Genomic DNA, 17,281 nt, shown 5'->3' on the forward strand with positions numbered 1-17,281 from the left:
CTTTTTAAAACAGTGTCAAATCTTTGAACAGTGACACGTAAAATGTAAATATGGCGTGTACAACTAGTTTGAATTCAAAATTAAGCTACTTGTCTAGGGGTCGTAGACTCAAAACCTTGTAACCTCTACGGAATTAAGGGATTCTCCATAAAACTGGCGTAGAACTCAAATTTCTCTGGAGCTAAGAAACCACATGTTACCTTAATAATGTTCCAAGTGCAAAATTTCCCTATATAGCCACGCGAAGAGCATACATGCATTAGGAGGAGAATTTACCTTCATAATTCTACCGTTTGCTGCATTTTTCGGAGTATACATTAATCTGTACAACAACAATATACCAAGTAGTGATGCTACAAAAGTGGTTCTGCAGAAGATGAAGACCAAAAAAGAAACCAATAAGCAAAGTAGCAAAAAACTGCAAATGATTACCCATTTATAAATGCTACATTTAGACACTCAACTTACATTACAAGAATTTATGTACATAAATATTCTTAGAAGTGCCTTCTGAAAAGAGACATATAAGTTTCAAAGCACAAGATATATACCCATCATCTAGATTCTAGATCTTCATTCAGTGTCTGTTCTTCCTTTTATTGCAAGCACAGTCAGGTTTTGCTTTCATTCCCCAAGAACCAATTTTTGCGCTTCACGTCCATGCCTAATAGTGATTTCTGCAAGAGCAAAAGAAGCTTATAAAACGTGCTCTATGCGTGGACTAAAGACCTATTTTAGCACTAGGTATATATACAAGGATTGGTTGATTCAAATTGGAATTGTCAAGTCATCCATAATGATCTAGTCAAAACAAAAATTCATTTTGATTGAACAGACAGTCTAGTTTGCTTTGTTTATTGTAAGGCATATCTCATTACTGTATTTGGGTAGTAGAACCTTCCTCTCCCGAGAACTGACAGGAAAATGCACAAAAATAAGAGCTAGCACACAACGGTTAAGAACTTCCTAAATTGTATCAAATCAGCTACGTTTTGATTCCTTCTGGAACATAAGCCAGTTAGACTCCGTTGCATTGCATCTTCAACCAATTTTTGCTGGACTCCACTTATAAATATTCAACACTGAATTATGAGTTTAGCTCAAACTTAAACCACAGAAAAACCTTCTTGTTGGTTAACATATTTCAACTTTTTGGCAGAGAAATTTTTTCTCCCTTGCCCATTTGTACGAGGGATATGGGATAACTAATTGCGAGATTAGTTTTTGGATGAACTTATCTCATATTTGGTTAACATAAAATTGTGGGATAACTTATCCCGGATTGTAGTGTTATTTATATGGGATAACAATCATGGGATGACTAATTCACATAATAAGTAATCCGGGATAACTTGTTCCCAAACCAAAAGAGCCCTCAGAGACTACTAAGGATACTTTCTTTCTTTAATAGTCTAATTAAACTTAAACTCCAATATAGCCACCACGAGTCCACCAGAAGAGATTAAGATTTAACCAAAAAAAAAACTTCAGACAATCATTTCGGAATATAATTACACCATATAACAGAAATCTCCTTCGAGTACTTAATGCCAAACAATATAATTAAAACATTCATTTAACCAATTTCAGAATGTAATAGACATGTAAATTGATACTAGATAATCTGAAAAGATATCATTTTGACCTAATCTTTCAAGTCCAGAATTGCAGAACAAAGAATAAGCTCAGCAACTAAAATTTCAGACTGATTACATACAGAGAGAGTAACCTCAGGTAGGCGACTTCAAAACCCCCAAAAAAATTGAAAATGGAGCTAGGAAAAAATGGCAAAAAAAAAATTTGGACCATTTCTCGATTTGTGCGTGTCATCCTTGCGCAGGGGCCATGCTAATCTTCTCTGTATCGTTCCAATTTTATCGGATGTCCCCGAAGGGACAATCTAGACTGTTAGGTTTCGCCATATAAACAACACACAGCTTTTCTGTGCAAGCGATGAGGGAGAAATCGCTGCTTGAGTCTTCACGCTAACACGGGCCTGGACTCGTTTTTGCGCTTGTTTCAATGAAGCCCACTTGTATGATGACTTAATTGTAATGGGCCGGCCTTCTTATTTTACTTGGTTGGGCCCAAAAGGGTAGATTCCATACCGACAAGACCTCATATTTTAGAATTTATCCATTTCACACCAACTAAAGTAAAACTTAAGCATCGAGGTAGGGTTGTATAAAGACATAATGCAACTGAACTAAGTGAAAAAACTCGCAATACGAGAGGAAAAATCGTGTGGAGAAAATTTTATTCAAGTTAGGTAGGATGAAGATCGAGCGCAATATGTGTATGTCTGTATTTTAAAGCTTAAGTTAGTTGTAAGTGTACATATGTGAAGGGATCAGATGTATGTGTGACCAACTGAATTCAATGTGTGTGTTTTCAAGCCGTATGCGCATAACACTAGCCAAACTATGTGGGAGATCAATTGTATGTGAATGTACATGTTATGCATATGACAATATTCGATAAAGTAACATCATTTTCTAAGGGTCAACTGAAACACTGATTAATCGAGGCGGCAGTGAACGAATAAGGCTGGAGTGGACAATTCACTTTATTGAATTATATTGAATATGTTTTTGTTGTTTAATTACTTTTTAAATACAAAATAAAATAAAATAAAATAATAATAATAATAATATATGTACACTAACAATATAAATACATTTATACAATCAAGTAACTAATTGAGTAACTATATAAATCGGTTGATATCAATTGTTGATTTAGTAAGAATTGTAATTGATATGTTGAAATTTATAAATATAATAGATATTTATTACATTATACAATTTAAATTCGATTTAAAAAGATCACACCTCAAAACAATGACAATTTTTTTTTTTTAAAAAAAAACAAGTACAAATAGTCACCAAGAAAGCAAAAAACATGTAAGCTTAAAAAAAAAAAACCGAAAACCATATAACTGGCAAAAGGACCTCTTTAAAATTAAATCAAATATCAATAGCGTAATTTGCTCATAACCAAATTTGAGGGGGGTTAAGTGACATCTTTATAAAAGCGGCGGGTTAATGTTTTAACAAAATTAAAAATATATATTATAAATAGTATTATCTCCAACGTGGAAGGGGAAGGCGAAAAGTGAAAACAAAGAAAATAAGAAAAAAAGGGGTTTTATGGGTCTTGGCTTCTTGTAATTCCGACATAGTTTTTCCTTCCGAACCTTAAAATTTTCAAATATTTTTGGATATTTGAATTCAACCGCCAACGTATATCAACGCAAAAGAAAATAGAGAGTAAGTTTTCCCCAACTGAAGGCTTAAATTGCAGAAGAAAAGGTGAGATTCTTGTCCCCAAGTACCTTAAAGTGTTTGGTTCTTCAAGTGATTCATGTTTTCTTTTATTTAATGGGTGTTTTATCTTTGTTTTCTTGTTTTGGGTAAATGGGGTTTTGTTGGTTTATCCAAGATTGTGTCTTTCACTTCTTGAATCTTGATTCTTGATCCTTTGACAGATTTTGAGTTCGTTTTTCCCTTTTTCTTTTGGTAATTGTCTTTTTGATTCTTGGGTTGTATGCTGGTTTATCAATGTAGTTATTCTTTTGATAATCTGTTCAGCGTTTGAATTAGATTGGTTTATTTCTTTTATTTTCTCATATAAATCTTGGTTGTGGGTGGATTCTAGGGTTTGGTTTTGTTTTCTCTCATTGTTGGGTTTTTGAGAAGAGATTTAACATTGGAGTGATGCATTATAGTTTTGTGTTTTTTGTAGATTACTTGTATCTTTAGTTAACTTCTCTTTATGGAAGGCTAGCACTGAAAGAATCTGGATAAATTTGGGAGTGTATTGCAATTTCTATTTTTTTAAATCAACTTTCTTGTTTTGAGGTGTTGTTGATCAATGCCAAGTATGACTATATGACACATTAAGACATTGGTGCTTTATGCCCAAGTCAGGGCTCTTGAATTTGTTTTGTGATGGATTTCATTGTGCAGTTTGCAGCTGAAGTGGATGATGTTCTTTAATCTTTTCTAACTGGGCCGTGCTTATTGCGATTTTTGTAGGCTGATCAGTTCCCTGCTTGCAGTAGCGTTGTGCCAAAATATACAACTTAGCCGATCCTTTTCTCATCGTTCTAAGAGTATCAAGTTTCAACTGACTAAAGGCTATTGCTCACCTGAATCAGTTTTTAAGGAAAGATGAAACGCCGTCGTGGAAGCAAAAAAGGTAAATCAAAGAAGCTTCGGACAACAGGTATGAGTGAAGGAGCATCTAATAATGGTAGCATGAATTCAGAAACTAGTTCTGGTACGGAAGACATTGACAATGATGGAGTTAACTCTGGGGTTGAGGCTGAGACACCATCCTCTACCGGAACTGCTCAACCGGAAAAACCTGTGATTGTTTATTCTGGTGTGCCAAGGGACAAACCTCCAGGTTTAGCAGTTTATGGACGTATGAAAGTAAAACTCAAAACAAAAAAAACATTAGACACTCAGCTCAATTCTTCAGAAGTAGCTACTCATAGTGATACTGATAAAAGTAGCCAGCAAGCTGGTCCAGAAAAACAGGTTGTCTCTAATGAGAAAATGGAAGACAGTGCAAACTCATTGCCTGAGGCTAATGTAACTACCCCAGGAAATGTGCTAAAAAAACCTGGCGGCATAAAGATCAAGTCTTCAAAGGGATTCTCTTCAAGCATGAGCCCTTGTAGTAATGTTGAAATGGTGAAGGACGAGAAGACAAAAAAACAAGAGCCTGAGTTACTTCACCATGATTTGAGATTAAACAAGCAAGAATTAGACACTGGTTTGGAGGTAAGCACGGCAAATAACCTATTTGTCCTGGCATGTTCACAAGATGTACATTTAAACATATTCCATATGCCATGTGTGGTTTGGTTATAGCTGTTGCCTGTTAGTTGGCAGGGAGGTTAAAGCTGAGCGGAAGTATAATAGGAAGTTACCTCTCCATACTAACTGTTTTAGCCCCTCCAAGATTGGGCGAATATGAGAATTTATGTACCTTTTACTTCCTTGCCTTCACTTAGTGAGAGTAAATACTGAATACATCAATGAACTTCTCTTTTTTCCCCCCTCCCCAACTCCCATCTCTTTCGTGGACCAAACACAGTTTAAACATAGGTTACCATGCTAAGGGGATTCATAATCTTAAAAGACATCTCAACATTATCGTTTTATACTAATTTATTTTAATTTCTTGTTAATTAGGTTATAAGAAAAATTATGAAAATGGATGCTGCAGAGCCCTTCAATACTCCAGTCGATCCTATTGCTCTTGGAATTCCTGTAAGTAAATAATTTTTTTTCTTATATTTCTTTTATTCCATAATATGTAATGTCATCTAGAGTTGGCTTTGGAGGTTCAAATTCAACAATTAAGAATCCCATGTCCATGTGGGAGGGTTTTGTTAAAGTAATAGAGAATCTTTGAAAATTTATTTGATTGAATAATACTATTGTAAATAGTTTTCATGTAGACTGAAAAAGTCCTCCGTATTTTTTGGGGTCAACGTCACTCCGACTTCCATTGAAACAAGTTGCTTGTGGCATTACTAAAGTTCAAAATATTACACCTCTAGTCCAATATCAGGAAACTGGTTTTACCTAGGAATACGAAGAAAACCCCTCTGAAGTGAATATTGATGCACAGAAGTATGTAGAGATTGTAGTCTTGGTCTTCCGAATATTGTCACAAGATCTATTGGATGCTTTACCTTGTCCCTTTTCTCCTTCATCTAGTACATTAATAAATTCTTATTCAACTGGTGTGGGGAGCAGGATTATTTTGATGTCATAAATACACCTATGGATTTCGGGACAATATGCAGTAATCTGGAAAGTGGCGTCAAATACATGAATTCCGAGGACGTTTATAAGGATGTGCAGTATATATGGGACAACTGCTACAAGTATAATAATAAAGGTGATTATGTTATGGAGCTCATGAAGCGGGTGAAAAAGAACTTCGCAAAGTACTGGACAGCAGCTGGCTTATACAGTGATCATCTGCAAAGTAAATCTCTCTTGTTCCTTAATATATTTTCATATCAGTATCACTCTGCTGAATTTGCTTATATGTTTTTCTTCCTTTTCTGCAAGTCTAGCAAGTAGACTTTGTTCATCAATGTTGCATATTAACAGATGTACCTTGCTTCAGTCTTAAAACAGTTAATCAGCATTGAGTTCATGTCTTCTTACCTTATTAGGTGCCGAAAGCAGTCAAATTAAGGAAACTACACCTTCAAGTCATGGAAAGGAACCTACAAAAAGTGGTTCTTTAACTCACAAACACAACAAAAGGCTTCAAGGGTATGTTGATCTATGTTCTGTTTATGTACTTTCCTCATTGGCCATCACTTATTTGCGGGGTCTAGATATGTTTTTATGATATAAATGTGGAAAAATTGAACACTTATTATCAGATAAGAAAAAATAGTTCACAATGTTTCTTTAACCAGAAAAAGAACAGGAGAGGGTTACCCTAGTGGTAAAGACACCTGCACCTCCACCTCGAACCATAAGGTTGGTGTTCTAGCCACCAACAGGGCTAAGTGGGAAGGACCACTGCCAGGCTCCTGGACAGGGAGCTTGAGAAGTGGAGTTTACCATATCAGCTAAGAAAGTTTCTTATACAACCAGAATTTTTTTTTATAGAGATGAAAATCTTTATATGTTAATTATGCATTTTTATTGATAAGTGTTGGAGATGGAAGATGATAAATCACTGATTTATATCTTTCTTCTAAAACAGAAAATGGACATTAATACTTGTTAGAAAGGGTTATCGGGGAAGGGTGATGCTCCATTGGCAGGACAGGACTTGGTGAACTAGATGCAGAGCATGAGATATCTTGAAGGAGGTTCGCATAAGAAGGTCACTCTTCAGAGAGAAGCACTGAAGGGAGGTCACTGCTAGGGCGTATGGGATGGGAGAGAACCAGATAATGGAATGAAAAATAAGAGTGGACTTAGCTTAATATCTGTAGTTAGCCTAACTTCAATATCCCGATGGACTCTTTAACCAAGGTTGAGATTCTCTTTTACATAGCTTAGGAGAGTTTGGAGTATTTAATTTTAGAACTAAATAAAGGATCTGAAAATTCTAAAAGCAAACAAAGAAAGTGAGTTTTATTTCATAAAAGTTGGAAAATGCTGATAATATATTTGCCCGATAATTTTTCAATGCCAAACAAAACTAATACTGGCAGAGTTGCCATTTTTTTTGTTGGCCTGGTAAAAATTAAGAGATATACATATTTGGTAATCTAAATGTTGTAGAATCTTATTTAGTGGTTTTTGACTCATAAGGTCACCAATTAGGAACTGTATCACACTTCTCTGTTTTAAGAAGTATTAAAACCTACTCACCCAGACTTTTCCATATGTTCCGGTATGTGCTATAACCTGGTGAAACTAGAAAAATATAAAGGGGGTACTCTGGTACCAATTTACTGTTAATACTCACTCGAAGTGTAAATTTTTTCCTTGATTTTATTGGACTTTGTTCAGGCTCAAGAAGCACAAAGAAGGATGCCTTTGTGCTATATGTGTGATGATACGGCGCAGGCAGGAGCGGGAGGAGACCACTCGGTCCTTAGATGACCAAGGTGAGGCTAGTGATGATTATCCAGATGGCATGAAGCCCGAGGTACTTAAAGACTTTTTTACCTCTGATTTTATATATTTCTCTGTTTAAATGTTTGGAAATACTTTTTAGTTGAGGGTTTAGATTACGGAGTTGATTAGAATCTGTAAATAAAGAAGAGAACCTATTGTGGTTCAAATTGTAATATACACATTTTAGAACAGGATGTAAGAATACATAATTACAGACAGAATCTTCTTAATTAATCCTAAATGATCTTATCTGATCCTAGACTATGCATAATAATTACAAAATTGTTAACACTCCATTCATGTTTGGACGTACATATTGTGTACTCTTTGCTTGTTACAATTGTATTGGATACAGGAATTTAGCAGTACTTTGTAATATCTACTCCCTCCATTACAAATATTTAGAAGTTTAAAGTAAAATTGTTATTGAATATAAAAATGTGTCATTCTTTTCGGGATTGACTATAAAGGAAAAGAGTGCCACATAACCAGTCAGTTGAAATTGATGAAGCTCGTCGAATACATCTTAATTCAGTCTTTTGCCTAACAGTGTCTTTGCGTGCTTTGCTTTTTCCCATTGAATACGGGATTTGAAGCCTTATGTAGTGCAACTTCTCTCAAATTAGTGATCAGTTCCGCTTTTCCTTTAAATTTTAATTGTTGAAGAAACTGCTTTAACCATATTAGCTCACAAGTAGCTGAGTACATGGCTCGAGATGCTGCATCTGTACCTGACGTGCTCAACTGCTCATCACATTTACTTTTTGCTTTTCTAAGATATAAGATCTCTTGGATTGAAGATACAATATCCTCTTGTTAACCATAAGTTAGAAGGGGAACCTGCACAATCTGCATCAGAATTCCCACCAATATGTGAATTCCCCTGTCCTCATATAACAAACCTTGCTTGGAGAGCCCTTGATATTCCTTAGGAATCAGGTTAGTGCATTTTAATCACTCTCACAAGGACCTTAAAGGAACTGGGTAACCACTCATCAAATTAGATGTTGAGTCGTGTAATTCTGAGATTATAATAAAGCTTGCCAACAAGTCTCCTAAGCTGGTTATGTGTCTTTCCAAGTCTCTTTCCAGCAATTAACATTAGAATCCATAGGAGTATCAATAGGTTTGTGCTTCTTTGTGAAATGATTGCCTTCTGGATATCTTGTTGGTTAAGATTTGCGTTGATATACTCCCTCCATCCCATATCAGTTGATCATTATACTAAAAATAGTTGTCCCATGTTAGTTGTTCACCTTACTAAATCAAGAAAGCATTAATTAATTTTTTTTCTATATTACCCTTGCAATTAATTCTTTTTGAAAGTGATCACATTTATTTATAAAATTCTCAAGGGTGAATTAGTAAAATTATCTTCTTATATATGATTTCTTAAGCACCGCGCAAAATGAAAAGTGATCAACTAATATGGGACGGAGGGAGTACATAGGAATCTTGGTTTAAATGGATCTCCGCATTACATATTTGTTTAATGACTAGAGCATAGAGATGTTATTCTGTTTCCAATTTTTTTGTGACCATTCTGATAGTGTTGATACAATTTCCTTTCTAACTGTTGTTTCTCCATTTTCTTTCTTAAAAGGAAACTTCACCTGTAGAAAGTCGAGAGTACACCTCATCAAATATGGAGAATTCACCAGAGACAGATGTTGACACCATTATGCAAGAAAAAGGAGCAGAGAGAAAGTTGACTGAAAATCAGGACGCTTTATGTGAGAAGCTAGGGGAAGGGATGAGGAGTGAAATGGGAATCCAAAGTAAAAGAACGGGGGTCACTTCTGAGCATTTGCAGTCAGGTTATACATCTTTAGATGAGCACAAAGCACATGATCAGAAGCAAAATGGGGAGCCAGGTGGAGATTTGCTGAATGACAGTCGAAAAGAAAATCTGCAGCATGGGGATGAAAATGCTGCAACTGGGCTACAGAGGCCAAAGGTAAGCAATTGAAAGCAAATACTCTGCGATAAGTATTTTTTATACCTTTGTTTCCAGTATGAAAAAGGCTTGTTCTAGTACTTGGTTCATCATATATCAGTTCATTCTTCAATACCTTATTATTCGCGAAATTGCATATTCCTACTTGAATGGCAACCACTAATTTACAGCTATGGAAACACACTGAAGAAAAACATATGCTAAAATTGAAAATTTGCATGAATGAATTCCTGGAGTAAAAGTCCATGTCAAGTGCATAATACTATCTGAGTTACTGCCACTTGAACCAATCCAGTGAAAGATGAAATAATTTTTATTATTGTCCTTTGGAGAAAACTGAGCTGGAAGTAATGTTTCTCGTCAGTCTTAAGAGGATCCCTGTTGGCTGATAACAATATTATACCAGGTTTTACAGTTAACAAATTCAGTATCTTTCAACTTCTATTGTGTTGTAACTCTGTTTTGGGTGATGAAATTTTGAGCAGGAATTGCAAGACAAGTACAAGAAGGCCAAGATGTGGGAGAACTTGCGTTATCTTGAAAATACAACAGTTATGGACTTATCTCGAGTCCTGTTTGCTGATAATCAAAGATCTGTCTGGAATGGACCACATTCACTGGTTAAACGTGGGGGTTCCACCACCCGCAAGAGCTCCATTCATGCAGCTATTTCCATGCTGATGCAGTAGGTTTTTTCTTGACTAATGAAGAACTGTGAATCCGAAGTTATTTTTTCGGTTGTGGAGGTGTATGGTAGGTTGAGTGTATAATGTATTTTGAGGGTAATAAACTCTCCCATTAGATTGTAAACACAAGAATCAGGACTAGATTGTCTGGCATTTACTATTCAAGAATAATGATACAACCCACTTTAGTTGAGCGTTTCTAACCTTAATGGCTACTGCAATTATCTCTGTGTCAAGGAGACAAATTTGAAATTGCCAAACCATTTGCAGAACCCAAAGGTCATCGAAATAACAAATTAACAACTAATATAGCATAACATCGGAAGCAAAGGTAAAATTAACAGGAAATAAGTGGCAGAAATGAAACCAGTATGTTGATTCCTGTACATACAAATTACATGAACTGTAACACTGGAAGTAGGTGCAGAACTACATCCTAGAGTACCGCTTTTGTTTTCTCTCCAAACCTACTACAGCAAAATCATTTTTCTGGTAACAGTATCTTGATTTGTTAGGGTATGGTGGGATCAACCTTCAAGAACATCTCATGTAGGGAGTTGAAACTTAATATCACAATATAATCATCAATTTTAAAATCCACAATACGTTTCAACTCCCTACATTAGATGTTCTTGAAGGTTGACCATAACATAACAAATCAAAATATCTAACTGATACCAACTACTTGCATCCACCTCATACAAACTTTGCTAGTTGTTAATAAGAAGCTGTTCAATTCGCTCGATCAAGAAATACGCTCAGAGAACATCAAACTAGTCTGCTAATAAATACTTCTTATTAGCTTTGATTAGTCTCGGGAGGCAAATCATATTTGACATGTCCAAGATAAAGACCACAAGCAGGAGCCATCGGAGGTGCTGCAGTAATGGATTTTGCTTCAAGGATGCGTTTTACTGAAATGATGCATCAAAGATGAATTAGTGGTCAGACTAAAAAACCACTATTATTTGCTGACATCAAACGTATAGCATAAGAACATACCATCTGGATCTGTCAGATCTCCAGCCCCAACAGACTTAAGGACTCCAACAAGCAACCTAACCTGCATGAGACTTATTTTTAAGAGTTGACATGTGAAGCCTATTTGTATAAAGATTGACAAATCTGATAAGATAATCAGTTAAAAAAGAGAGACAAATTTGATGACATATTATTCCCATGTCTCAAGTCTTTCTGTAATTGTATCAAGATTAGTCTCCATCAACTCCACTTCTATTGTTTAAATTCAGAACCAAACATATACCTGCTCAAAAACTCATAACAAACCTCAAAAAACAAAAACAGAAGTAAAAAATTTCTGAAACTCATCTCATGCAACACGATTAACTTGGCAAGGCGACCTATTGGCGTTATTATTCTGAAACATTTCAAAAATTTCACAAATCTCGAATAAGAAAGAGTTTCAACTAAAAGAAAGACTAATTAATCTGATATTGAAAGTTCTCCTTTCCCACGTCCAATTTCCATACTCCGTTTATTATTCATTGGTATAGTTGTTGGATTTGGGGTATAATAAGACTAATAAGTGCTCTGATAAAGAACTTCTTTTCCCATGTCCAATTTTGACACACTATGTATTACTTATTCATTAGTATATTTATAGGTTGGGGTGGGGGAAGGGCAGGAATAAAAAACAGTTAAAAGCAAAGACAATAACATTTGGAAGAAACCAAAATACCTACCTGATGGTAAAGAAAAGATCGTGCCCTTGCGGTTACCACGAAGCAACGGTGTCTTCTTCTAAGGCCAAACTCTTGACAAGCCTCACCGTTTGAACCTTCCAACTTTTCTTCATTGATGTTCAAAGAGATCTGGGAGTAGTTAGTGTCTGAACCCAAGGATACAGTTGGATCCTCCATGACACAACTGCTCTTTAGTCTCTCTGAGATTGACGGAAAAAAAGGAGTTGAAACGACCTCAATAACATTAAGTTCATCCAGAGTTCTGATGGGTGAGTTGGCCTGTTAATGTTTGAAGTGTTAAGAGCCAAACCTTAAATGTTAAGTTCATCCAATTTTCTATATAGGAAAATAGCAAGAGGGAAAATGAAGAAAAGTAATGAGAAGTAGTAAAATCTCAACCAACTGCAATAAAGAGTCATGAAGTTGCTTCCTTTAACCTAGAGCATAAGTGAAAATTTCCTACATATCCAATAAAACTATACCACATCCTCATCTTAATCTATGTCAGCACTTGGTTTTCACGCAATAGTAATCAATAGTTCAACAAGCTAGCTTTCTAGTATACCTCCTCTACTCCAAATTCTTTTGAGAATAAAAAAAATAAAAAGGTGGAGAAGAAGAGGCATACTGGCAAGCTAGCTTGTTGATTATTCATTACTCCAATTGCATTGTAAAAAACGCTAAGTTTTTTTTTTTTTGGGATAACCTAGAAATCCCTGAGGGAAAAAATCAAGATTTACGGTGAACAGATTGAAAAGTAGAGAAGAAATGTAGGGTATCAGTTAGAGAATTTGTTTTTGGGAAAATCATAATTAGATTTAAAAAAAACACTATCGTGTGTCCAAGGATAGAAAAGCTGACCTGACAAGCAGCTGCTCTGAAAGAACTGAAGTCATGACGTCCAATAAGAATGTTACATGCTTTCTGGAAAATACACAAACAATATCGTTATATGGGATAATAATACTAAGCTTAAAAATATATGTGCAGCTAGTCAACCTGCATGGCAAGAAGATCCAGATTCTCAGGAACATGCCAAGCCCGGTCCCTCTCAAAGCTAGATACTGACTCCGGTCCAGATAACAATCGGTAGAAGTACCTACAAAGAAGATTCCCAATGACCAGCACTCAGTCATTGATTTCATAAGCATGTGTCACACGGAAAGACAGGAAACCTAAATTTAGCATATACTAGTTCATATGTGAATTAAATATCGAGTGTGTCAACACCTTATCCAAATAAACAGTTGCTTTAAATATAACCACTGTTATCCTGTTAAACATCGACTCTCAGAATGGATTAGAGAACAATCAGGAGCAGTGAATAAACGTAAATAACACCATCCTAGCCGGACAGAAGACTATTCCATGCAGCTAACCTTTCCCATAGACATTGAAAAATTCAATTTTGAGAGACGGCATGTTACTTGGATCACATATACATGTACAGATTCAGTATTATTCTACATGATCAAGAAGATATTGATGCCTACGTGCGTTCTTGAGCTTTATATCTGGCATGAAAATCGGCTGGAACACACCGAACGTCAATAACCATTATATCACCCTCGTTCTTCTGCAATCAAACAATAATGAACAAAAATGGTCAGTACCTCCAGATAGAAAATTAAATATCAGCTTGATTAGCATTATGTCATTTTGCCTCAATTTCATTCTTAATGTAATTTAACAAACTTAAATACCAGCGTGAAATTTCATTCTTAATGTATTAACTAACTGAAAATACCAGCTTGATTGGTATTGGGTTTTGTTGCAGGAAACGTGAGGGGAATATGAGAGAAATGACAGGTTTACTTTTGTTAAAGAATCAATGATTACTTCTAGAGTTCTAGTTGTTTGGTACCACTGTTATCCTCTTAAACTGTCAACAGTTACACCTGTGCATTTTAATCATGTTATCCTTAGAAAATTATCAAAATGATGAGATTACTAGAAAACTCTAAATTCTCTGCAAGACTCATTCTAACGAAATAGCGGAACTTAAAGATTGGAACTTTGATGAGGCTCTGTATGCACATAAAAAGAAGAAAAGATTCCAAATAAAAAGAAACAGAAAGATACTTCCTTAGCAAATATCATGGGTAGATGGAAGATCAGCAAAGTTCAGAATCAAGACTTTGGAGGATTGTACAAAATTAAATATCAGGAATCAGAACTTGTTAGACAACTAAACCTGTAAAAAGTGGTTCACTGCTCTTTTTACCACCAGAGGTTCATGAGGAGGTAACTGCACGAGAAAAATACAAGTGATAAGGATTTAGCAAAGTAACATAATAGGTTAAGAGGTAGAAACAACTTTAAAAGACAATTATTTAGTATTGGAAGAAGCAGGCATGAATGGAATGGAAAAATTATAGAGGATTCACATACTGAAAATTATAGACAATTGCAAGGAAAAGATGAAAATTGGTCACTCAATCATGAGTATAGAATATAATGAGAAGGAAATAATTCAACCTAACAGAAGCAGGATGATAACAAATTTGTCTGCATTACTCAAAAGATTGAAAGTGCTTGTGCACTGCAGATATTGTGAAACTTCCATTACAGACAGAAAAGTACCACATCACCAGGTTTCCTTTTGCTTATCCTTTCAACATCTACATGGCAAACATTTGATAAAGCATGTACTCCAGCATCCTAAGATAAACCAAAGTGAGCTGTAAGTGTGTTAATATTGAACATTTTAGTAACTTCTAAAGAGCTAGAAAGAAGACACAGATAACCAGCTTTCACAGGATATAGACCCACAAAAAGGGAAAGAAAACAACTAGTAGAAAGATGTTCTTTGAAAGTGACAGTCATTTTCCATTTTGAAGTCACGCATTCCCACAGTGCATAATCCCTGAGGGTTAGGGTCAGTGTCACTGTTTGAAACTTGATGGATAACTCGCCCGCCCCTCTACCCCCTACTCGATGCATTATACCAATTGGAGCAAAGATGATTTCCACCTCATTTATAGCAGACTAGCAGTAACCACATCCTTTTTTGTGTACTTCCAAAATTCATCTTTTAGACAAACAACAACATACCCAATGTAATCCCACAAGTGGGGTTTGGGTGTTTACCCTTCTTTTCCAAAATTCATCTTTTAGACCTGCTACAGTGTAACTAGTCCTCAAATAGCAAAAAGTAAATGGTACATAATGTTGTTAGAAATATAGAGGAAGTCTTAAAACCATATTGATACTTCCATATTGAGTAGATTCTTTTTCTTTTTCTTAGTATTATTTCTTCTTTTTCTAATTTGATAAGGACTTCCATATTAAGTACATTTAAACTCATTAAATGTTGAATTTGAAGATAAATCATAAATAAATCTAAGCTCAAGAGAATTCACATATCTTATCTGAAGCTAGACATGAAACAGGTTAAACAAATACATTTACTCGTCTTTAGGCATAGCTCATTACAGCTGAAAAGAAACACTTACAGTTCGACTCGAGCAAAATACTAATACTGGCTGTCCAATAAACTTCTGGAAGGCTTCCTGCAAAACAAAAAAAAAAAAGTCATTGCCATTTTTTACACCAAACACTGAACTAAGTACCTTTGTGTAGCAGGTAGATGATCAATCAACAGATAAGAAAACCTTTTTCTCAAGTGATCCAACAACCAAAAGTATCACTCATTGACGACATAAAAATGATAAATTTACCTGAAGAACACCGACTACAGTTCTGCAATTAGGTTGTTGCTGTGCACCGGCGAAGCGAGTTCCTATGTACTCAATTGCTATCAGGTACCGCTGTAGCCGAGGATTAGGATTCATTGTTCTAGTTACTGACTCTTTCTGCTCTTCTCCTTCAACAACGTCGTTGCCGGCGTCGTCGTTTACCTTGGGGAATTTCGACGGCCGTTGGGGAGATTCCAGCCGTTGATCGAGCGAGTGTTTATTAGTCTCCGAGATCAACGGCTGTGATTGATCGTTTGACATTGCAGTATGCAGAGTTTTAGAGCTGTGTAGTTCTGAACGTTAGAAATGCAATGAGGGTTTAAGGGAATTTTGGTGGGAGCCCGAAACACACATGGATCCGCCCCGACTTCTTTTTTTTTTTTTAAATAAAAAATCTTGTCCATTAAAAAAGATTTAAATATTTTGAGGGAAAAAGTCAAATTAATAAATCAACTTTTACGAAATTTGTTTGAAAAATTATGTCTAAAATTAGAGTGGACGGTTATTATGTAGTTGTGTGTTGCCTAAGGTGTGCAACTGGTTCTATTCGATTTTTATGCATTATCGATTTGTAATACGTTAAATCAATAACCAAATCAGTAAGATATGTTGCATTTCTTCTTCTTTCATCATATTAATATAGGGTAAATAGTATTTACTCTTGTAGGTTGTTATCTTTATTTTCAATTTTATTTTTTTTAGTCATGTTGTCTTTATCATTTTATTGTTGTTACGATTCATTTCTTATCAACATACTTTGTCATGATTGACTTCTTCACATTCAATTACTTTTTCTAAACTTTTTTGAAATCATTTTTTTTTCTTGAACCGATGATGTTTTCTACCTCTTAAAATCGAGATAAAATTTGCATACACTTTACTCTCTTCAAATTTACTTATAAAATTACACTGAATATATATTATTGTTGTGAATAAACGTAATCCATATTTTGAAAAATAAAAGATCCTATACCATAATAATAAATGATGAGAAGATTTTTTGGTAGGGGGTGAGGGTGAAAAGATGATAGAACTAATTCAAACAAAATTAGCTAATCCCACGGAAAGGAAACTATAATCAACCAAAATCAATTAATCAGATGCTTTTGGAGATTGATTATTGATAATGAAACTGATTTATTAGTTACTACAAAATCAAAAGAAAAATACATTATGCTGTTTTTTTTTTTTTAGTCATATAGCTCTTAATATATACTTATTATTAAAAATAGATCATTTAATGATGCATAAATCTGTTCACACTGCTTGGGTAATACGATTAATAACATTAGTTGGTACTTTTTTTTATTTAGGAAAATTATATATAAATATGGTAATTTTCGAATATTTTTGACTAAAAATATTTATGACTAAGTAAGGATCTAAGAAAATCAATTAATGGGATACTAAATTAAAGTTTTACATGTTCTTTCCTTTTAAAATTAGTAGCATTAATTGATTTATTTAAACAAACCCCTTTCTCCCTATTTATAAAAAGAAGTTATTTCTTTTGCTTTGTACGTTGAAGCCATATTTTGAAAAACAAACTCCAAAAGGTACTTTCTTCAATTACTTCTTTCTCTTCCAATAATAGTTAATTTATATGATTTGCTTTCATGGTTAT

The 17,281-nt window shown here is 34.8% G+C and overlaps 2 protein-coding genes and 1 non-coding gene across 4 annotated transcripts; 1 reads left to right on the forward strand and 2 right to left on the reverse strand.

The window, feature by feature from the left end:
- Positions 1-1,794: 1,794 nt before the first annotated feature.
- Positions 1,795-1,897, reverse strand: LOC125853978 (U6 spliceosomal RNA). Its single transcript, XR_007445278.1, has one exon. It is a non-coding gene; the product is annotated as a U6 spliceosomal RNA (small nuclear RNA).
- A 1,211-nt stretch (positions 1,898-3,108) lies between these two features.
- On the forward strand, positions 3,109-10,449 carry LOC125842381 (transcription factor GTE3, chloroplastic). Of its 2 annotated transcripts, none has more exons than XM_049521668.1 (8): positions 3,109-3,311; positions 4,038-4,790; positions 5,205-5,282; positions 5,775-6,009; positions 6,203-6,305; positions 7,506-7,644; positions 9,217-9,570; positions 10,056-10,449. In XM_049521668.1, exons 2-8 carry the CDS (start codon positions 4,173-4,175, stop codon positions 10,257-10,259), a joined length of 1,731 nt encoding a protein of 576 aa, XP_049377625.1. In that variant the 5' UTR covers positions 3,109-3,311; positions 4,038-4,172; the 3' UTR covers positions 10,260-10,449. The 2 variants fall into 2 exon arrangements, with proteins under 2 accessions (XP_049377625.1, XP_049377633.1); XM_049521676.1 differs by lacking the exon at positions 3,109-3,311 and adding an exon at positions 3,477-3,494.
- A 161-nt stretch (positions 10,450-10,610) lies between these two features.
- LOC125853401 (uncharacterized) lies at positions 10,611-15,978 on the reverse strand. The gene is made up of 10 exons (XM_049533082.1): positions 15,640-15,978; positions 15,415-15,471; positions 14,543-14,620; positions 14,154-14,207; positions 13,453-13,535; positions 12,959-13,058; positions 12,821-12,883; positions 11,960-12,238; positions 11,259-11,319; positions 10,611-11,170 (listed from the first exon to the last, which is right to left on the reverse strand). Exons 1-10 carry the CDS (start codon positions 15,916-15,918, stop codon positions 11,055-11,057), a joined length of 1,170 nt encoding a protein of 389 aa, XP_049389039.1. The 5' UTR covers positions 15,919-15,978; the 3' UTR covers positions 10,611-11,054.
- Between the last annotated feature and the right edge of the window lie 1,303 nt (positions 15,979-17,281).

The sequence above is a fragment of the Solanum stenotomum genome, chromosome 1, assembly GCF_019186545.1.
Source record: "Solanum stenotomum isolate F172 chromosome 1, ASM1918654v1, whole genome shotgun sequence".
Classification (NCBI taxonomy): Eukaryota; Viridiplantae; Streptophyta; class Magnoliopsida; order Solanales; family Solanaceae; genus Solanum; species Solanum stenotomum.